The sequence below is a fragment of the Salmo salar genome, chromosome ssa12 (assembly GCF_905237065.1).
Source record: "Salmo salar chromosome ssa12, Ssal_v3.1, whole genome shotgun sequence".
Lineage (NCBI taxonomy): Eukaryota > Metazoa > Chordata > Actinopteri > Salmoniformes > Salmonidae > Salmo > Salmo salar.
The window spans coordinates 34,847,017-34,870,488 of NC_059453.1; the positions used below are offsets into that span (position 1 = coordinate 34,847,017).

Sequence of the window (23,472 nt, forward strand, 5' to 3'; positions counted from 1 at the left end):
TGAGATCCCAAAAGGTAGCTGTGAGAACTCAAAGTAGCCTGAGGAATTTCAACGCCAATATGAACCTGGTGATTTCAATTTTTACTTCACCCTCTACTTGAACAGATTATCATTAGTGAATTTCTTTCAGCCATTTATTTGACATTACGGATGAAAACTGAGGAACTAATTGATAGCGAAAGAAGCAGTGACGATGTCACCAAAAAGATCCTCCCATGCTTTTGAAGCTGATCTGGGACCAGCACCAACTTGCAGCGGTTATTTCCTCCCGATCTCACTCCTCCTGTCAAATGCCAGGCTTTACAGTGTGACTCCTCTGATGGCCATTGTCAAATCAAATTTTATTTGTTACATGCAACGAATACAACGTGAAATTAAAGTAAATAAAATAGTGTCAAACAAGAAAGCACGTCTTAATTGATTTAACCTAACTGTTAATTGTCTAGCTAGCCCCACGCCACAATTCTATTTTAGATTCTTCGATTCGATAAGTCTGCTAGTTTGTCTTTGATTATAATTTTTTTTTTAATTAGAATCGAGAGTGCTCTTATTATTTAAAAACTATCTTGAATATTTCATATACAAATGTGTATTAGAAAGCACTATAAACTGATAAATTATTTATTGTAAGACATAGAGACTTGAAATAACCACCTGAAATAACTTGTTTGTTTAGTAACCTCCAGGATTTCATCAAATCAAGCCTCTTGAATAAATACGGAGAAAAATCCTTTCAAAGTCTAATGCCCTCCTCGTGAGTGATTCCACATTGTGAAGAAATTCTAATTCCATTAAACTTTCACGTTTTTTTTCAAAATGGCCTCCATGATAGCAGTGACAATGTGAGGCATTGTACTAGTAGGAACTAAGTTATCAACGTGGCAGGACAATGCATCAAATTCACATCAAAATCGCAATATTGACATGTGCAATGTCCGTATCGCAGAAACATGCAATATTTTGAAACGTCACTCAGCTGCGTGTAATGTCCGTTTTTATAGTTTACTCCGTCATCTCTCTCGTGGCTGTTTCCCACATACAAAGCCCCGCCGGCTGTCACTCGAGCAGCACAGTTCAGCCCTACTCTGTGTCAACAGTCTGGACCTCTTGTCCAACGCCAAATCGTTCCTTTGACTCAATCTTATATCTCACCCTTTTGGCTCTTAAAGAACGGGAAAAGTGTGCAACATGCCAGAATCTACTTGGACAAGTGGTGGTTCTACCTTTCGATAGTGTCGATTATCTCAGGATCAGGCCTCTATCTCAGGCGTGTGCACTCTACATCCTCTGTCATGCGTAAAGACGAGGTGTGCTTATCCGCCGTCGTTCCGCTGCACATTTGACAGACTTCCAGAGCAGCCTGGTCACTGTCCGCATGCACTTGACGTTGTTGCGGACGCTCACGAAACAACGTGTTGATGACCCCGTTGCTCATGGCAGTGCACTCGATAATGTAGAAGGCCACCAGGGAGTTTCTGTCCCTGGAGATCAGTGTGGGGTGGAAGTCCCGCACCAGTATGAAGCCGTAGTACGGCGCCCAGCAGAGCACGTAGGCAGCCAGCACCGCCACCGTCCTCCGCGTCTGTGCAGCCGCTTCCGGATCTGTTCTGTCTGGAAGCCAGGCACGCTCTTGAACCACAGCTCCCGCAAGATCCTGGCGTAGCACAGGGCCTTGACGGCCACGTGCCCGGCAAACTCCAGGGCGAAGAGGAAGTAGGAGTGGTAGTAGAGCTGGTGATCCCACGGGCCAGATCTGAGCGCAGACGGTCTTGTGGCTCTGACTGGAGATGTGCGGGTATGTGGTCTCAGAAGCAAAGTAGGCAGAGGGGATGGAGATGACGATGGGTATGATCTACACGCCCAGGATCAGGCTGTAGGCCGTCTGGTACTTCATGCGAGGCTTCATAGGGTGGACGATGGCCATGTACCTGGGAACACAAGGAAAAGACAGACGATGCAAAGAAACCAGTTGGAAGGTTTGAGTTATGAGTGTCAAGGTGTTTTATGTCAAGCTTTATATGCCAGGGAGTTGGAAAGACCAAGTGATCTCTGAGGTTATTGAATGATCTTGGATGTTCTTGGAAAATCTGTCACAATGTAGAACTTGATTGATGGGACTGTTAACTAGGGCAAATTATTCATATCCCAAACCTGAAATGATATTATGGAGCTTACAGTCTCTTGGCTTCCTACCAAACACTGCACATAGCAATAATGGGGAATTTGGAAATGGTTTAGCATTTTGAGATGATGGGAAATTAAATATCAACGTTTACCTAGTTGGGCAGGTCAGCAATGATTAATAGGAGCACGTTGCCTTGTCCAAGTAACTTCCTCCCATATTATTCGAGAAGGGCAGTGTGATAGGACTAACTAAAAGCAGGTGATGGATTTTGGTGGGAAACCCATTGGTTTTGCTCAATTACTCTTACTTCACTGGGAATGTTATGTTACCACACAACATGGCTGTTTGTCAGTGCTATATCATCTTAGTTTCGATTTTTTTTATTTCCCCTTTATTTAACTAGGTAAGGTAGTTGAGAACAAGTTCTCATTTACAACTGCGACCTGGCCAAGATAAAGCAAAGCAGTGCGACAAAAACAACAACACAGAGTTACACATGGAATGAACAAACATACAGTCAATAACACAATAGAAAAAAGTCTATGTACAGTGTGTGCAAATTTACATTTACATTTACGTCATTTAGCAGACGCTCTTATCCAGAGCGACTTACAAATTGGTGCATTCACCTTATGATCTCCAGTGGAACAACCACTTTACAATAGTACATCTATATCTTTTGGGGGGGGGGGGGGGGGTTAGAAGGATTACTTAATCCAATCCCAGGTATTCCTTAAAGAGGTGGGGTTTCAGGTGTCTACAGAAGGTGGTGATTGACTCCGCTGTCCTGGTGTCGTGAGGGAGCTTGTTCCACCATTGGGGTGCCAGAGCAGCGAACAGTTTTGACTGGGCTGAGCGGGAACTGTGCTTCCGCAGAGGTAGGGGGGCCAGCAGGCCAGAGGTGGATGAACGCAGTGCCCTTCTTTGGGTGTAGGGACTGATCAGAGCCTGAAGGTACGGAGGTGCCGTTCCCTTCACAGCTATGTAGGCAAGCACCATGGTCTTGTAGCAGATGCGAGCTCAACTGGAAGCCAGTGGAGTGTGCGGAGGAGTGGGGTGACGTGAGAGAACTTGGGAAGGTTGAACACCAGACGGGCTGCGGCGTTCTGGATGAGTTGTAGGGGTTTAATGGCACAGGCAAGGAGCCCCGCCAACAGCGAGTTGCAGTAATCCAGACGGGAGATGACAAGTGCCTGGATTAGGACCTGCGCCGCTTCCTGTGTGAGGCAGGGTCGTACTCTGCGAATGTTGTAGAGCATGAACCTACAGGATGAGGTAAGATAAGGGAGGTAAGGCAATAAATAGGCCATAGTGGCAAAATAATTACAATTTAGCAATTTAAACACTGGAGTGATAGATGTGCAGAAGATGAATGTGCAAGTAGAGATACTGGGGTGCAAAGGAGCAAAAACAAAATGTAACAGTATGGGGATGAGGTAGTTGGATGGGCTATTTACAGATGGGCTATGTACAGGTGCAGTGATCTGTGAGCTGCTCCGACAGCTGGTGCTTAAAGTTAGTGATGGAGATATGAGTCTCAAGCTTCAGTGATTTTTGCAATTCGTTCCAGTCATTGAACTGGAAGGAAAAGCGGCCAAAGGAGGAATTGGCTTTGGGGGTGACCAGTGAAATATACCTGCTGGAGTGCATGCTACGGGTGGGTGCTGCTATGGTGACCAGTGAGCTGAGATAAGGCGGAGTTTTACCTAGCAAAGACTTATAGATGACCTGGAGCCAGTGGGTTTGGCGACAAATATGAAGCGAGGGCCAGCCAACGAGAGCATACAGGTCACAGTGGTAGGTAGTGTATGGGGCTTTGGTGACAAAATGGATGGCACTGTGATAGACTGCATCCAATTTGCTGAGTAGAGTGTTGGAGGCTATTTTGTAAATAACATCACCGAAGTCAAGGATCGGCAGGGTAGTCAGTTTTACGAGGGTATGTTTGGCAGCATGAGTGAAGGATGCTTTGTTGCGAAATAGGAAGCCAATTCTAGATTTAATTTTGGATTGGAGATGCTTAATGTGAGTCTGGAAAGAGAGTTTACAGTCTAACCAGACACCTAGATATTTGTAGTTGTCCACATATTTTAAGTCAGAACCGTCCAGAGTAGTGATGCTAGACGGGCGGGCAGGTGCGGGCAGCGATCGGTTGAAGAGCATGCATTTAGTTTTACTTGCATTTAAGAGCAGTTGGAGGCCATGGAAGGAGTGTTGTATGGCATTGAAGCTCGTCTGGAGGTTTGTTAACACAGTGTCCAAAGAAGGGCCAGAGGTATACAGAATGGTGTCGTCTGCGTAAAGGTGGATCAGAGAATCACCAGCAGCAAAAGCGACATAATTGATGTATACAGAGAAAAGAGTCGGCCCGAGAATTGAACCCTGTGGCACCCCCATAGAGACTGCCAGAGGTCCGGACAACAGGCCCTCCGATTTGACACACTGAACTCTGTCTGAGAAGTAGTTGGTGAACCAGGCGAGTCAGTCATTTGAGAAGCCAAGGCTATTGAGTCTGCCGATAAGAATGTGGTGATTGACAGAGTCGAAAGCATTGGCCAGGTCAATGAATACAGCTGCCCAGTATTGTCTCTTATCGATGGAGATTATGATATCATTTAGGACCTTGAGCGTGGCTGAGGTGCACCCATGACCAGCTCGGAAACCAGGTGGATAGAGGACAAGGTACGGTGGGATTCAAAATGGTTGGTGATCTGTTTGTTAACTTGGCTTTCGAAGACCTTAGAAAGGCAGGATAGGATAGATATAGGTCTGTAGCAGTTTGGGTCTAGTGTCTCCCCCTTTGAAGAGGGGGATGACCGCGGCAGATTTCCAATCTTTGTGGATCTCAGACGAAACGAAAGAGAGGTTGAATAGGCTAGTAATAGGGGTTGCAACAATTTCAGCTGATAATTTTAGAAAGAGAGGGTCCAGATTGTCTAGCCCTGTTGATTTGTAGGGGTCCAGATTTTGCAGCTCTTTCAGAACATCAGCTATCTGGATTTGGGTGAAGGAGAAATGGGGAGGCTTGGGCAAGTTTCTGTGGGGGGTGCAGGGCTGTTGACCAGGGTAGGGGTGGCCAGGTGGAAAGCATGGCCAGCCGTAGAAAAATGCTTATTGAAATTCTCAATAATTGTGGATTTATAGGTGGTGACAGTGTTTCCTAGCCTCAGTGCAGTGGGCAGCTAGGAGGAGGTGCTGTTATTCTCCATGGACTTTACAGTGTCCGAGAACTTTTTGGAGTTTGTGCTGCAGGATGCAAATTTCTGTTTGAAAAAGCTAGCCTTTGCTTTCCTAACTGCCTTTGTATATTGGTTCCTAACTTCCCTGAAAATATGCATATCGCGGGGGCTATTCGATGTTAATGTCGTACGCCACAGGATGTTTTTGTGCTGGTCAAGGGCAGTCAGGTCTGGAGTGAACCACGGGCTATATCTGGATAAAGTTACCCTGGATAATGATGTATATTCCTATTCATACATTAAATGTGCTTTCTGTGATGACAGTAAGGTGATTTTCTTATCTAGGTTAAGTTTGTGGAACAGGAGATAGTTGCTTTCCACCTTTTTTTGGTCATGATTAATTTTCCTACATATCCTATAGCATGCAGCTAGCAATGCTATCTGACTTCACCATTTTGGAGGGAACTCAACAGCTTGATGGCACTTGCAAAACTTCGTTTCGACTGGCTTTTGGTACAACTTGGAGTGAAATGAAAATAAGTAAATTGATGTGATAAAAGCAGAATAACTGTCACACTCATGTTCAAAGGTTTCCAGCCTATGTTTGCAGGCATGTATCATGAGCAGTCACTGGACCTAGAGCAGCTTTTTCCCCCAAGCCAGAAGACTGCTAAATAGTTAACCAAATAGTAACCCGGACTATCTGCATTTAACGTTTTTGACTCATCACATACGCTGATGCTACCGTTTATTATCTGTCACTTTATTCCTAGTTGTATGTACATACAGTGCATGAGGAAAGGATTCAGACCCCTTCCTTTTTCCATATTTTGTTACTCTAAAATGGATTAAATCATTTCCCCCCTCAATCTACACACAATACCCCATAATGACAAAGCAAAACAGGCTTTTAGAATTTTTTGCAAATGTATTGCAAATAAAAAACAGAAATACCTTATTTACATAAGTATTCAGACCCTTTGCTATGAGACTTGAAATTGAGCTCAGGTGCTTCCTGTTTCCATTGATCATCCTTAATATGTTTCTACAACTTGATTGGAGTCCACCTGTGGTAAATTCAATTGATTGGACATCATTTGGAAAGGCACACACCTGTCTATATAAGGTCCCACAGTCGACAGTGCATGTCAGAGCAAAAACCAAGCCACGAGGTCAAAGGAATTGCCCATAGAGCTCTGAGACAGGATTGTGTCGAGGCAAAGATCTGGTGAAGGGTACCAAAAACAACAAATGTCTGCAGCATTGAAAGTCCCCAAGAACACAGTGGCCTCCATCATTCTTAAATAGAAGAAGTTTGGAACCACAAAGACTCTTCCTAGAGCTGGCCGCCTGGCCAAACTGAGCAATTGGGGGAGAAGGGCCCTGATGGTCACTCTGACAGAGCTCCAGAGTTCCTCTGTGGAGATGGGAAAACCTTCCAGATTTAAGGACAACCATCTCTGCAGCTTTCCACCAATCAGGCCTTTATGGTAGAGTGGCCAGACGGAAGCCACTCTTCAGTAAAAGGCACATGACAGTCCGCTTGGAGTTTGCCAAAAGACACCTAAAGACTCTCAGACCATGAGAAACAAGATTCTCTGGTCTGATGAAACCAAGATTGAACTCTTTGGCCTGAATGCCAAGTGTCACATCTGGAGAAAATCTGGCACCATCCCTACGGTGAAGCATGGTGGTGGCAGCATCATTCTCTGGGGATGTTTTTCAGCGGCATGTTCTGGGAGACTGGTTAGGATCGAGGGAAAGATGAAAGGAGCAATGTACAGTGAGATCCTTGAGTAAAAACCTGCTCTAGAGTGCTCAGGACCTCTGGGGCAAAGGTTCACCTTTCAACAGGACAACGACCCTAAGCACACAGCCAAGACAATGCAGAAGTGGCTTCAGGACAAGTCTCTGAATGTCCTTGAGTGGCCCAGCCAGAGCCCGGACTTGAACCTGATCGAACATTTCTGGAGAGACCTGAAAATAGCTGTGCACCAACGCTCCCCATCCAATCTGACAGAGCTTGAGAGGATCTGCAGGCAAAAATGGGAGAAACTCCCCAAATACAGTTGTGCCAAGTTTGTAGCGTCATACCCAAGAAGACTCGAGGCTGTAATTTCTGCCAAAGGTGCTTCAACAAAATACTGAGTAAAGGCTCTGAATCCTTATGTAAATGTAACATTTCATTTTTTTTATTTGCAAACATTTCTGCAAACCTGTTTTTGATTTATCATTATGTAGTATTGTGTGTAGATTGAAGGGAAAAAAATATTTGATCAATTTTAGAATAAGGCTGTAACGTAACAAAATGTGGAAAAAGTCAAGGGGTCTGAATACTTTCTGAATGCACTGTATATCCCTTAAACAATGTCAACTACGCTTCGGTCCTTTTATTGCTCACACAATCTGTATTTGGTGCAAAATTGAAAAACAATGTAACTGGCAATCAAAATGGCATGCCCATACTCCAATATTTCACAATAATGCCTTGCAATTTGGAGGGCGGCCTTTTGCATCCCCCCAATGGTCCAAATGTGAAATCCGTACCCTTGCTTATATCGTGGACAGTAATGGTTTGAGAATATTCCAAGATTTGAAATGCATATCCACATTACCAGGCAACTCCTTTTTCTATATTTACAACTTGAGTCAGCTTATGGAGTTCTTTGGGAAACCCAACTACCGAACCATCCAATGAGGGAATTTATAAATAAATGATCTGGGCTCCCCAAAGGACTGATGTCTATAATATATATATATATTTTAAATTGGACTGACAAGCGACCCAAGTTGCTAGGGGGATGGAGACATGTTGGGGGAATGGGGTGGGAGGTGACTTTTTGGCTCTGTGGTATGATCATGGTGATCAATGCTTTGTATTTGCGTACTTAAAAAAAAAAAAAGGATTATTTTTAAGTGGCAGCCCATGGGTGGATGCGAGCTAACTATGAAATTATACAAATGTGTGTATTGTGCCTGTACACACACACACACACACACACACACACACACACACACGAAAATGACACAATTAATAAAGATTTAGCCCCCGCCCCCAAAAAATGTGTTTGACAAGAATTGATGATGATGCTATCAAAAACGTGTTATATTCCAGTAATTTTGGAACACTTCTGCCGTTATTAATGTATGATAATTATGATTGAGGTATTCAGGTTACTCACTAGTTCATAAATTGTCTACATTAGGTATCATTAACCCTGTATCCAAATCTTCATAATATACCAACCAGCACTATTTACAATGTAAGTAAGAGGCACCTATGATAAACTACAGGCCAAACTGTGATCTACGTGCAATGTACTGGATGTGTTGGGTGAAACAGTGGAAATAGGGAACACAACATCATTTGCTAAGCTGTAATGCGTGATCTCGTCTAATCTTTGTGAAAAACATCTGAGCTATAAATGAACATCTAGTTTTTTAGGCTACCATCTAGATAGGTAGGCTACTGCATAGGCGATTAGCTCTCCCTTCACCCAAAGCTAGCCTACATTTGTAACAACTCTACCCAATTACATATTGTATCAACAATAGAAAGTTATAATAAATTACATTTGTTGAGCGCTTTTCCTTTACGGACGTAAATCGCAAAGCTCTTTACATTGAGAGTAACCATTAAAATCAAAAAGCTTTAATATAGGGCTAAAAACACCAGAAATGAAAAGAGAGCTAGCGGTCTAGTACTATACAAAATACAGAAAATAATAAGGGCGGTCACAAGGACAAAACAATATAACTTGAAAATAATGTATAAGAGCAACAACAGATACCACGACATAGATCACATTAAGCGAAAGCCAGTTTGAAGAAGTGTTTCTTGAGTTCAGACTTAAAGCCAGTGGTGGTCTGGGGCCTGTAGGGGTGGGGAGACACAGTTTTTAGGCGTGTCTTTGAGTGAACGTGAAGACTGTTTGGGGCTGAGGAGTTCACTGAGGTATTGGGGACCAGAAGCATTAAGGGATTTGAAGACTAACAGGAGGATTTTGAAGTTGATTCTGAATTGGATGGGTAGCCAGTGGAGAGAGGCTAGAATGGGGGTGATGTGGGCAGATCTCTGGGTTCCCGTGAGGACCTTGGCAGCTCTGTTCTGCACAAGCTGCAAGCCTGTGGATGCTGTTTTTCGGGGAGACTACCAAGGAAGGCCTTTCAGTAATTGAGTCGGGAGAGTTAGTATGAACTTTAGCAAGCCAGTAATATTAGTCGCAACTCTAGCAAATGACATTTGTATCAATTCTAATCTTAGAACTTTTGAAGAAAATATCTACCTGAGGCTACCGTTTAGAATTTGGAGACAAACTGAAATTACATTCACACTGTCAAATTTGAATACAGATTATTGTAGGAAGTAACTCCAGAAATAGTTTAGTATTTGGTAGCCTAACTCTGCACACTGCCAACAGGAATGAAATATCAATATGACCGAGCAGGGCCAGCAGCAGTGTAGGAGGATATATGCAAATAACATAGGAATAGTAATTGTTCTATTATAATCAGATCGCCTTGTGACGTAATGCTGCGGGCCAAACACTCCATCCCACCTAAACAGGCTGAAATTCCAGGCTTTTTTACTCTTCAAATAGCTCTTACACAGAAAGGGCATTATGATCATTTTCACAATTTCAGAGTGTTATTTCGACCTCATAGTGTGGAAATATAATTTAACAATATACACAGCTCTGGAAAAAATTGAGAACACTGCAAAAGTATCCTTTTCTCTGGTTTTACTATTTATAGGTATGTGTTTGGGTAAAATGAAAATGTTTGTTTTATTCTATAAACTACTGAAAACATTTCTCCCAAATTCCAATAAAAAATATTGTCATTTAGAGCATTTATTTGCAGAAAATGACAACTGGTCAAAATAACAAAAAAAATATGCAGTATTGTCAGACCTCAAATAATGCAAAGAAAATAAGTTCATATTCATTTTTAAACAACACAATACTAAGGTTTTAACTTAGGAAGAGTTCAGATATCAATATTTGGTGGAATAACCCGATTTTCAATCACAGCTTTCATGTGTCTTGGCATGCTCTCCACCAGTCTTTCACACTGATGTTGGGTGACTATATGCCACTCCTGGCCCAAAAATTCAAACAGCTCGGCTTTGTTTGATGGTTGTGACCATCCATCTTCCTCTTGATCACATTCCAGAGGTTTTCAATGGGGTTCCGGTCTGGAGATTGGGCTGGCCATGACAGGGTCTTGATCTGGTGGTCCTCCATCCACACCTTGATTGACCTGGCTGTGTGGCATGGAGCATTGTCCTGCTGGAAAAACCAATCCTCAGAGTTGGGGATCATTGTCAGAACAGAAGGAAGCAAGTTTTCTTCCAGGATAACCTTGTACGTGGCTTGATTCATGCGTCCTTCACAAAGACAAATCTGCCCGATTCCAGCCTTGCTGAAGCACCCCCAGATCATCACCGATCCGCCACCAAATTTCACAGTGGGTGTGAGACTGTGGTTTGTAGGCCTCTCCAGGTCTCGCACACGACAACAGTCCCCGGATCCACAACCTCCTTTATCAGAATATATAGATGTTATAGGTATAGAGGGTTAGATAATATACACTGAGTTTACAAAACATTAGGAACTCTTTACTCTTCCATGATATAGACTGACCAGGTGAAAGCTATAATCCCTTATTCATTTCAACCCACTTCAATCAGTGTAGATGAAGGGGAGGATTTTTAAGCCTTGAGACATGAAGTGTGTATGTGTGCCATTCAGATTGTGAATGGGAAAGTACACCGGCACACCGGTTTGAGTGTGTCAAGGACTGCAACACTGCTGGGTTTTTAACGCTCACCAGTTTCTCGTGTGTATCAAGAATGGTCCACCACCCAAAGGTATTCCAGCCAACTGTGGGAAGCATTGGAGTCAAGATGGACACCTTATAGAATCTATGCCCTTGAGGGCAAAAGGGTGTGCAACTCAATATTAGTTGGTGTTCCTAATGTTTCGTACACTCAGTGTAGGTATGTGTGGGAGGAAATCCAGAGTCCCTTAGTGGAGGAGTGTGTGTGTGGGACCCAAACCATCGGTCACTGTGACTGCAACCTATCTTGACCTGCACTTTGAGCCAACAACTGAGTGTGTATGTTTGTGTGGTACCTGCCTGGTAAAATACCCTGACAGTAAAACATTGGGGCACGTGTTGAGGACTAGCTTAGGGGAAATGGCTCTCTTTGATGCCAGTCAGTGCTAATATAGAGCAGAATATAGTACTACAGCTCAAGCAGACCAGTTAGAAGTGGAGCAGATCAATATCCAGACACACGTCCTAAATGGCACACTATTACCCAAAAAGTGCACTACTTTTGACTGGAGCCCTATGGGAATAGGGTGCCAGCACTAAATACGAGAATAGGGTACCATTTGGGATGCACACATACAGTATCTTATCTTAAACCAGTTGGTCCATTTACCAGAGATTCCCCCTCCCAATGGAAAATGTGTCCTATCTTCACGAGGCACTTTATCACAGCATGCGATTTTCAAAAGCAGTGAACATCTGGACTCGTTGTGACGCCATCACATTTTATAAATCTTTGGGAGATAAATCTGTTTCTCATTTTACCCTTCTCTCCATTGCTCCAGGGAACATATACAACTTGATGACAAAGGTATAATTGTTCATTTGGAAATTGCTGAACCCATTGAATGCACAAGCTTTCATCAGACATCTGATCAATACGTTGTGTTCTGACTATATATTCGTACACACTATTATTGATGTGTCTGTCAGTTGAGATGCTGAAGTATTACGAAGGCAGGCAGACAGTGCTAGATCCGAATAGATTGAACAGTCTGAATGAATGGTAGCGAATTTACTATTGTTGGGAATGCTGATCCAATAGCTTTGTATTAACCTCCAATTCAAAGTTAGGAAGTCAATCCAGCCACTTTTAAGTATTGTTTTGGGCTAATGACTGCAGGAGAGCCCAGATGCTAAACCCAACAGCAGAACTGGCAAGAGGGGTTTCCGAAGTTTAAATTGAGCTGTAATAACTGTATTCAGGTCAATCTGACCATAAGACATATAGCCTATGCTGGCACTAAGACTGCACTCAATGAGCTGTATACGGCCATAAGCAGGAAAACACCCATCCTAGTGGCAGCGCTCCTAGTGGCACTGGGACTTTAATGCAGGGAAACTTAAATCCGTTCTACCTCATTTCTACCAGCATGTTAAATGTGCAACCAGAGGGGGGAAAATTTTTTGACCACCTTTACTCCATACACAGAGACGCGTACAAAGCTCTCCCTCGCCCTCCATTAGGCAAATCTGACCATTTTTACGTGACTGGGATGGGAACTATAACAATTTGCCCACTTGATCACTGGACCAATGATTAGCATCCCCAATGTGAATTTGCAAAGAAAACAATTTCACATTCATGTTTTCAGAGAGTAAGGATGTCATGACACTACATTTTTACATGTTATTGGGCTTGAATCTAGAATCACCAACTGTCCTTTTGAGGCCTTCAGGACCAGGGCTATAAATTTGGAACATGTCAGAGGAAGCATCTGAGGCACCACAGTTACACAAAAGTCCTTTATTACTGCGCCATATAAAATAGAGACGATGTTTAGAGGATTCTCTTCACACTCCACCTCACAGCGACTGCACAGAAATCAGTCAAAAAAAACTAGGAAAACTCCTGGGAGATTCCACAGTCGATGCATAAAAACGAAGGGGGGAAGAAAAAAAAAATCAGGGGGTCCAACCAATCTCTAACCCAGAGTCCAATATGTGTCCCCTGTCCAGTGAAGTCATCGTGGGAACTACTTCTTTGCATAAGTGATCTTCATGGCGCATTGGGCCGTAATCCGGAAGCCCTGCAGTGCATCTTTGGCCACTCCCGCCTGGCCCTCGCTCTCAAACTCTACAAAGGAGATGTCGTGTTTGCCAGGGACGAGTCGCACCTCTTTGAAACCAGGGAATCTACGAGGAGAAAAAATAAATACAAATTTAAATCATGGGTGTATTGAGAGAAAGGAAATGTTCAGAAAACAGAAATGTCATGAATAGAGCTGACGTGATCTCCCTTTTCTACATGGCAGACAAACAGGGTTGTTCTACACAACGCATTTCTATCTGAAAGTTCTATAGTTTCGGACCGTCTTGAACAGAGCCCCAGTTGCCATGCTGCAAAATATAATATATCAAAGGCTTCACCACCTGGCAATGGTGAAGTGTGAAAAATATAAAGCAGAGGTGCTTAAACGTTTTCAACTCGAGACCCAAATGACAAATTGGCTGTCCACTTGTGACCCAAATCGTCCTCCATTATACCTCACAACCCACCTCTCTCACACGCTCAGGGCTCCGACCCATAGTTTAAGAAACCCTGATATAAAGCTACTACTGTATATTTCACAGGTTCATGAGCCAGACTCAATAACAATTGCTGCCAAAGTTGAATGAATGCAAAAATCAGGCATCTAGGCTAGTTTACTCATTTGACAACAAGATCATTCAATACTCACTGATTGAACAGCATGGAGAGCATCATTTCATTAGTTTCCTCTGGCAGGTTATTAAGGAATAAAATGTAGTTGGGTGGATTGTCTGGAACCTAAAAAGACAAAAGAAATCAGTCTAATTGTCACAAAACCTTCATATAAAGCATTTTTTACAGCTTAGTCAATAAGCAGACCAGACTATCTGTAGCACTCCAACCGTTTATCCAAACAGGGCGCGTCAAACAGTAAAATGTTCCTAAAGTAGTGAGAGTAGAGATTTTTGCAAGAATACAAGGCATTGCAACATTGTGCTTATTAAAGAGAGAGTCCATCATCCCAAGTGATTTAGTCACTCAGAAGGGACATTTGCTGAGTAAACACAACCCCATTATACATCTCAATGGAGTTGAGTTGCGATGAGTGTCGGCGGAGTGTACCCTCTTTTACAGTCGTATCAGTCGATACTTTAAATGCGTACCTTGTACCCATGTTTCTCCTGTGTAACTATGTTCTATTCTTTGGATGCTGCAATCCGTCGTTTTTTTTGGAAAACAGCGTTATTTTACGCGACCTCCGCCAAGGGAGCTGTTTGTTAACGGAGAAGGAGCAGCCACATCACTGCACAGCTGATTATTTTGGGGGGGCAGGAGATGCAAAGAATGCAATTTCTTATCAAAAACTATGGATTACAACTCCCACTGACAACTCTATAACAATCAGGACAAGCACAGGTACACTGTTAGCATCAAATCATTTCTAGAAGCAACGCGTGGTAGTGCATGTTTGAAGTCACCAACTTCATATTCTATTGGAAAACAGTGGATTACACAGAGCAATTTGACAGACGTCACATAAAATGCAGTTTTTTTTATCATAAACTACAGGTGGCAGCACCTAAAGAAAAGAACACAGGTACAAGGTACAAATATTGACTGATACCGACTTGATGTAGTCGTAGGTACACTCGCAACGCCACGTATGTGAGGCGGAGTTTACTGAGCAAAAGGGAAAAGAACAAGTTCACTTAACATTCTAGGTTATTATACTTAGGGCTAGAAAGGCTTACCTGCATGGTTGTTGGAACGTTGTTTGTGCTGGCTGATCCCTGTTAAGATAAAAGATAAACAAGTTATGAAAATCACGTTGGAGTAAAATGACTGACTACATTCAAAAGCGTACAGGATGGCATATAGGCTCTGGTCAAAAAGATTGACTATAATATATAGTATGCTCTGGTCAAAAAGATTGACTATAATATATAGTATAGGGAATTGGATGCCATCTGGGAAGCATTCATGTAGCCTGTGTGCCGATGCTGGCACTAAGACCGCACTCAATGAGCTGTATACGGCTACAAGCAAACAGGAAAACGCTCATCCAGAGGCGGCGCCCCTAGTGGCCCTGGGACTTTAATGCAGGGAAACTAAAATCCATTTTAACTGATTTCTACCAGCATGTTAAATGTGCAACCAGGGGAAGAAACAACAAACTAGACCACCTTTACTCCACACGCAGAGATGCTTACAAAGCTCTCCCTCGCCCTCCATTTGGCAAATTTGACCATAATTCTATCCCGATTCCTGCTTACAAGCAAAAACTCATACAAGAAGACCCAGTGACTCAGTCAATAATAAAGTGGTCAGATGAAGCAGATGCTAAGCTACAGGACTGTTTTACTAGCACAGACTGGAATATGTTCTGGGATTCTTCCTATGGTATTGAGGAGTACACCACACCAGTCACTGGCTTCATCAATAAGTGCATTGATGACGTCATCCCCACAGTGACTGTAGCGTATACCCCAACAAGAAGCCATGGATTACAGGCAACAGCCGCACTGAGATAAAGAGTAGAGCTGCCGCTTCAAGGAGCGGGACTCTAACCCGGAAGCTTATAAGAAATCCCACTATGCCCTCTGACGAACCATCAAATAGGCAAAGCGTCAACACAGGACTAAGATTGGGTCATACTACACCAGCTCTGACGCTCGTCAGATGGGGCAGGGCTTGCAAACTATTACAGACTACAAAGGGAAGCACAGCCGAGAGGTGCCCAGTGATACGAGCCTACCAGACGAGCCAAATTACTTTATGCTCGCTTCAAGGCAAGCAACACCGAAACATGAATGAGAGCATCAGCTGTTCAGGACAACTGTGTGATCACGCTCTCCATAGCCGATGTGAGTAAGACCTTTAAACAGATCAACATTCACAAGGCCGTAGGGCCAGATGGATTACCAGGACGTGTACTCTGAGCATGCGCTGACCAACTGGCAAGTGTCTTCACTGACATTTAACCTGTCCCTGACTGAGTCTGTAATACCAACATGTTTCAAGCAGACCACCATAGTCCCTGTGCCCAAGAACACTAAGGTAACCTGCCTAAATGACTATCGACCCGTAGCACTCACGTCTGTAACCATGAAGTGCTTTGAAAGGCTGGTCATGGCTCACATCAACACCATTATCCCAGAAACCCTAGAACCACTCCAATTTGCATACCACCCTAGCAGATCCACATGATGCAATCTCTATTGTACTCCACACTGCCATTTCTCACCAGGACAAAAGGAACGCCTACGTGAGAATGCTATTCATTAACTACAGCTCAACGTTCAACACCACAGTGCCCTCAAAAGCTCATTACTAAGCTAAGGACCCTGGGACTAAACACCTCCCTCTGCAACTGGATCCTGGACTTCATGACGGGCCACCCCCGGGTGGTAAGGGTCGGTAACAACACATCCGCCACACTGATCCTCAACACTGGGGGCCCCCCCCAGGGGTGCGTGCTCAGTCCCCTCCTGTACTACCTGTTCACCCATGCGTGCATGGCCAGGCACGACTCCAACAGTGACAACAGTGGTAGGCCTGATCACCGACAACGATGAGACAGCCTATAGGGAGGAGGTCAGAGACCTGGCCGTGTGGTGCCAGGATAATAACCTCTCCTTCAACGTGATCAAGACAAAGTAGATGATTGTGGACTACAGGAAAAGGAGGATGAGCACACCCCCATTCTCATTGACAGGGCTGTAGTGAAGCAGGTCGAGAGCTTCAAGTTCCTTGGTGTCCACATCAACAAACTATCATGGTCCAAACACAGCAAGACAGTTGTGAAGAGGGCACGATAAAGCCTATTCCCCCGCAGGAGACTGAAAAGATTTGGCATGGGTCCTCAGATCCTCAAAAGGTTCTACAGCTGCACCATCAAGAGCATCCTGACTGGTTGCATCACTGCCTGGTATGGCGACTGCTCGGCCTCCGACCGCAGGGCACTACAGAGGGTAGTGGGTATGGCCCAGTACATCACTGGGGCCAAGCTTCCTGCCATCCAGGACCTCTATACCAGGCGGTCAGAGGAAGGCCCTAAAAATTGTCAAAGACTCCAGCCACCCTAGTCATAGACTGTTCTCTCTGCTACCGCACGGCAAGCGGTACCAGAACGCCAAGTCTAGGTCCAAAAGGCTTCTTAACAGCTTCTACCCCAAAGCCATAAGAGTCTTGAACACCTAATCAAATGGCTACCCAGACTATTTGCATTGCCCCCCTCTCCCTTTTACTCTGCTGCTACTCTCTGATTATTATCTATGCATAGTGATTTTACCTCTACATTACCTCAACTAACCAGTGCCCTCGCACATTGACTCTGTACCGGTACCCCCTGTATATAGCCTCGCCACTGTTATTTTACTGCTGCTCTTTACTTATTTGTTACTTTTATTTTTCACTTATCTATTTTTTACGTAACACTTATTTTTCTTAAAACTGCATTGCTGGTTAAGGGCTTGTAAGTAAGCATTTCACTGTAAGATCCACACCTGTTGTATTCGGCACATGTGACAAATAACATTTGATATACTTGTCTCACCAGTGCTGGTTTCTTGGCCACATTGGCCACTTGATCTTGAGCCTTCTTCTTCCTATCCTTCTTCTTGTCCTTGTCCCCAAATGTGCCTCTGATTTTGGAGATCACCTCAGAGTCTGTCTTAGCATACTGAATGCGCTGAAAACAAGAGACAAGTACAATGAGATGTACGCCGAGCACTGACCTGGGTCGTATTCACTAGAAACCAAATGGTAGAAAACAGACCGAAAAGCGGAGGAAGTGTCTGAAACTCCCGTTTTCATTGCAAAATGTTTTGCTGCTAAGGCGCGAAAAGTTTTGCTGATATACGGCAATGAATACCACCCTGTACTACTATCATTTGTGGAAATGACATACACAACTACTAAGTAATAACTTACCATAGGCTTATTGTAGAAAGGAAATCCTTGAAGTTGACGCAGTGCGTTCGTAGCTGATGCTAGCTCTTTGAACACCACAAACGCCTGCCCTCTCATCTTCATGGTTTTCATGGCAACAATGTCCATGACTTGCCCAAACTGAGAGAACAGGGCATAGAGTGACCGCTTCAGTTCTAGAAGGCAACAACAACACATGTTACTTCACTGTTGTTACTTATAGACCATCGACACAGACAAATACATATATGTAAACGTAGTACAGCTCCAGTACAAGAGGATAAATTGCTATCTAGCTCTGAGGGAACGCTGTAGCTAGCTACATGATCTTGGATCAATGATGCACTGTGATTCTTACCATCCTTCTTGATCTTATCATTTACATTATTGATGTAAATGGTGTGGTTTGGTCGAATATCCATGATTAACAACTGTCCCCTTTCACCTGGAACAACAACAAAACAAAAACATCGCCACATTAGCTGGGTAGGTTAGCTTGCTAGCTAGCTGTAGCTACTACTGGCTAGTTAGTACAGTAAATGAAACTGTGAGGCACGCTAGCTAGTTAACATTTCTAATAAGCTTCATCACCTCGAACTGATAGCTGGTGCTACTGAGCAGACACATGTACAGATTAAACAGATCAACATGTATGTGTGCAAACAAAACTGATTGCAGATAAACTGACTGTTAGAGCTCACCTCTCTCTACACACTTTCCAGAAAACACAGGAAGTAAATGTGTGCGCGCTGGTTCCTGATTCTTCTTCGGTTAATCAAGAAAGAGTTCTCTACCGCCATCGTCTGTACAGGAGTGTAACAATTTTCCCCACGAATGTATTTTGTCCTCTCTGAGTACTCGTATCAGCTTTGTGATTTACTAGCTGATGACACTTTGTGAGTTGAGTTTGATTATTTTTCTGTGACGGCAATGATAGCAGGCTGATATAAAGTGCACGCTCAAGTCTCAGGAGGGAGCACAAGTAGCTAGCGCTCTTCTTTTCAAAGTAACCTTGTGCAACCGGTCTTGAGGTACAGAGGGAACTGGACACAGACTCAAGATACTGAAACGCGCTTGCCACATTTATTTGTTCTTAACACGATTGGACTGTGCCTTTCAAGGACAACTGGATCTAGTAGCCGGTGAAGCAGACAGAAAGGGGATGTGCAATGGCATCGGTGCGGGTAGCTGTCCGGCTCAGGCCTATGAACAGACGGTAAGTAAAGCAAAAAACATGCTAAACAAACAAAAACGGCCAAATTACGCTATTATTGTTACTAATGGTTATGTTGTTTTATTTTAAGAGAGGCGACCGGCTGGACACTGGTTCACTGTGATATATTGTAACCAGTTCGAACTTCTAACAGTTTAATGCACTCTAATTTGTCTGGCATCATATGACTGGCCATGTTGCAGGAAAACTGCTTAATATATGTGTCATAACAAACACTGACGTTGCCACAACTGTCTCTTCCAAAATGTAAAGGGATACAGCATTTGGGATGTACATGCCAACCACACTCAAAGGAACACGGTGCCCACCACTTGCTCTTGCTAATCCACCAATAAGCACACAAACATTATTTTAGGTGGCAGACAGCTGGCGAGGTGACGGGTGAACAAGTTTAACCGACAAAACAAACATGAAGAGGTTGAACTAGAGCTACCATGGCTGTGCTGTGTCCGGTATTGGGAGTTAGTATTGGCAGCCACCCAGGGATTATGGGACGCCTTAATACTTTTCTGACAAACTATTTCCAACAGTAAATAGGATACATGCATAGCTGCATGACAGAAGACAACCACCCTGCCACTTACTCTACACACCTATGTTAAATGTGTGTGTGTGTGTGAAATATGATGTACAGATGCCAAATAAGTAAGATGCACTATGCACCTGTAGAAAAACAAGGAAGGATTCTGAAGGAAGTAACCTTTCACACATTTTTTGACCAATCAGCCCGGAGTATAATCTGGTCCAGTTGGCATCGTGTTGATGGTAATCTGTTCGGCAGTAGAATGTACGGTTTTATTTCATTCCAGTATGTCTTACTGGAAAGGCCACTAATAATTAAAGCTTGAACTGAATACTTCCACAGAGGGACTAGGAAGAGTCATACCAAGAAACATTTCCTCCAGACTTCTAGTGATCAATTAAGCAAATAAGAACTGAGAGGATTCAGTTGGGGCATTCTTCCAGACCCCAGACGGCCCCATCTTAGAGAGAATGTAGTCTTCTACAAAGATAACAATGCCCAACATTCTAGATCAATTAGTCACAGTAAATTTGTTTACTATGTTGTCTATTGTTGCTAATGTAACGGGTACCTTTTCTTGTTGGTCGAATTTGTGAATCACAAAGTACTGCAATTTGGTACAACCTGAAAGTAATAATTTTCTTACTGATGCTCCTTTATTGGTTCACTGTCTCTGTTGCATCATGGTTTGGCTCAGAAAGGGAAAGCTTAATTATTTGGAAGTGTTAACCTGTTTTATGTTTTTAATTTTACAGGGAGAAGGATTTGACTGCCAAAAACATAATTGAAATAAAAGGGGACAAGACCACCATTACAAACTTGAGGGTAATTTTAAGTTTTAAACAGCCTTTCTACAATAATAATCAATTAATTAGCTAGGCCTGTTTTTCTTTCTGTTTGGCAGATGTTTAGCATAAAGTGTTATTGAATATTATTTTTAATACTAGTTCTATTTCATCAGTTAATTTAATACATTATTTAATTATTTGGTCTTAACATATGATCAGTGAACATGCCTCGTGTCCGGGGCTCCTGAGTGTCGCAGCGGTCTCAGTGCTAGTGGCGTCACTACAGACCCTGGTTCGATTCCAGACTGTATCACAACCGGCTGTGATTGGGAGTCCCAAAGGGCGGCGCACAATTGGCCGAGCGTCGTCCAGATTAGGGTTCGGACGGGGTAGGCCGTCATTGTAAATAAGAATTTGTTCTTAATTGACTTGCCTAGTTAAATAAAGGTTAAATAAATACAATTGCACTCCGCTTTGTGTTTAGAGTATATTTCAGCCTATTTTGTTGTATTTCATTAGATACCAGATGGCATTACCGGCGATTCGATGAGGGAGAGAAAAAAGACCTTCACCTATGACTTCTCCTATGACTCCGCCGACAGTAAAAGCAACACCTTTGTCTCTCAAGAAAAGGTAAATGTCATATTTTGGTCTGAAAACGTGATCTGTACTAACACTTTCTGTTGTTTTTTGTTGTTGTTTTTTTCACGTTTTTGTTGTTGTCCAAATCAGGTTATAGTCAAAGCAGCTTACATTTGCCTCTGTTCAGGGGTCATTTCATTTTTTAAAACTTGTAGGACATTTTTGTTACGGATGGAAGTTTTATTGAGTCAAAACCGTTTACTAATGTTCTGTTAGTCTAGTCTACATGTTGACTCACAAGCCTCAGACATAAGATATGAATTACTGTTGTGCAACTTTCTTTTATTTTTTTATCATAATATTTCATCATACAGGGGTCAAAGTAGATTTCATTTCTGGTACAGTACCTTCTCACATGTGGAGGCCTAAACAGATTTACTTATATAATCCCTGTTAAGATCTCTGTGGGCCTAATGGGAAAGACCTGTTGTTTCATTTGAATGTATTTATTTTTAATGTGGCATTAACATAACCAGTCATTATGTTTTCATCTGATTATCAAACAATCGGATGAAAGCCTGGTTACCTGCACACGTTCCGCCACTCTAAAATGATTCCTGAATGCATACTGTGAACTGTGTACCCGCCATTAGAATAATGGAAAGGGACATCTGTAACAAAACACCATGAATGACATGTAATGAATGACATTCAGTAATTGTTTTTGATCAGGCTTACACTTGTAGCCTGAATTGATGCGTCCACTGTCCACGTGCATCTCGGTCACAGCCACTCTTCTGTCTTTGCAAAATGTGTTATTGCCCAACCGCATCGCATTTTGGAGCGTATTCCACACGTTTTCAAGTCCATTTGCTAATTTCTCATGTGGGCGACATGCAGTAATGATAAATCATATTGTAGTGGCCTACAGTTTTCTTGGAATCTTTGTTTTAATTATTGTGATAGGCTCATGTTCAACCGGTACAGTGTACCCCCTGGACCTTACCGGCTTACTCTCACCCCTGGCATCATGTTAGTGCAGTATCAACAGCAACACAGCCTATGAGTTAACTGTTATAAATGTGTTAAAATTATGCATGCATAAATTCCATATTTTTGAGTTTGTGCTGCATTGGCTAGTTTCTTTCACTGACTGTTTACAGTGAGATCTGTTTTAGACAGTTAGATCTGGGGCCTGTTCAGGAGGTCGCAACCTTACGGACCATTCAGATATAAATGTACTGTTTGGAACAAATGAGTCCCTGTCATTGTGAATCATATCCGCTACATTCCAATTTGCCAAAGCTCTGAACATTTCCCCTTTTTGAACAAGCCCATGTTTGCCCTCTTCCTTTGTAGGTGTTCAAAGACCTGGGATCAGATGTCCTCAAGGCTGCGTTCCAAGGCTATAACGCCTGCATCTTCGCCTACGGCCAGACCGGCTCGGGGAAGTCCTACACCATGATGGGAAATCCAGTGAGATGAACATTCCCTTTCTCGTCCTGTGTTCATAAAACATATCGGAGTAGGAGTGCTGATCTAGGATCAGGTCCCCCTTGTCTATATAATCTTATTCATAATTATCTAAAAAGCACTCCTACTCTGAGACGCTTTATGAATACAGGCCCTTGATTCCCAAATCAAAGACTGGGCTGTGTTCAGCAGGGCACAACGTTGTGGAATGTTTAAATATACAGTACAAGTCAAAAGTTTGGACCACTACTCATTCCAGGGGTTTTCTTTATTTTTACTATTTTCTACATTGTAGAATAATACTGACGACATCAACTATGAAATAACACCTATGGAATCATGTAGTAACCAAAAAAAAGTGTTAAACAAATCAAAATATATTTGAGATTCTTCAAAGTAGCCACCCTTTGCCTTGATGACAGCTTTGCACACTCTTGGCATTCTTTCAACCAGCTTCATAAGGTAGTCACCTGGAATACATTTCAATTAACATGTGTACCTTCTTAAAAGTTAATTTGTGGAATTATTTTCCTTAATGAGTTTCAGCCAATCAGTTGTGTTGTGACAAGGTAGGGGGGGTATACAGAGGAGCCCTATTTGGTAAAACACCAAGTCCATATTATGGCAAGAACAGCTCAAATGAGCAAAGAGAAACGACAGTCCATCATTACTTTACGACACAAAGGTCAGTCCATATGAAACATTTAAAGAACTTTGAAGGTTTCTTCAAATGCAGTTGCAAAATCCATCAAGAACTATGATGAAACTGTCTCTCATGTGGACCGCCACAGGAAAGGAATACCCAGATCTGCTGCAGAGGATATGTTCA

At 42.9% G+C, this 23,472-nt stretch overlaps 3 protein-coding genes across 24 annotated transcripts in view; 1 reads left to right on the forward strand and 2 right to left on the reverse strand.

The window, feature by feature from the left end:
* Nucleotides 1-57: 57 nt before the first annotated feature.
* prokr1a (prokineticin receptor 1a) lies at nucleotides 58-1,993 on the reverse strand (the record flags this gene model as incomplete). Its single annotated transcript, XM_014131524.2, is given in 5 exon segments — nucleotides 58-1,344; nucleotides 1,347-1,411; nucleotides 1,413-1,581; nucleotides 1,584-1,740; nucleotides 1,742-1,993. Coding segments are annotated over 5 exon segments (729 nt in total), but the record flags the coding sequence as incomplete, so codon positions are not given.
* A 10,883-nt stretch (nucleotides 1,994-12,876) lies between these two features.
* Nucleotides 12,877-18,488, reverse strand: snrpb2 (small nuclear ribonucleoprotein polypeptide B2; the record flags this gene model as incomplete). The annotated part of the gene is given in 6 exon segments (NM_001146377.1): nucleotides 12,877-13,278; nucleotides 13,824-13,912; nucleotides 14,866-14,904; nucleotides 17,670-17,804; nucleotides 18,047-18,219; nucleotides 18,402-18,488. Coding segments are annotated over 6 exon segments (660 nt in total). The 3' UTR covers nucleotides 12,877-13,118.
* A 412-nt stretch (nucleotides 18,489-18,900) lies between these two features.
* The window catches only part of LOC106564840 (kinesin-like protein KIF16B), a 34,330-nt gene continuing 29,758 nt past the window's right edge, over nucleotides 18,901-23,472 (forward strand). For 6 of the 22 annotated variants that reach the window (XM_014131281.2, XM_014131284.2, XM_014131282.2 and 3 more), the window contains exons 1-4: nucleotides 18,906-19,259; nucleotides 20,556-20,625; nucleotides 21,108-21,221; nucleotides 22,530-22,646. In XM_014131281.2, coding sequence (XP_013986756.2) covers nucleotides 19,213-19,259; nucleotides 20,556-20,625; nucleotides 21,108-21,221; nucleotides 22,530-22,646 — 348 coding nt within the window. In that variant the 5' untranslated portion in view covers nucleotides 18,906-19,212. Of the gene's footprint in view, nucleotides 19,260-20,555; nucleotides 20,626-21,107; nucleotides 21,222-22,529; nucleotides 22,647-23,472 lie in introns of all 22 variants that reach the window. The other 16 variants (XM_045691293.1, XM_045691294.1, XM_045691295.1 and 13 more) reach the window with 4 other exon arrangements.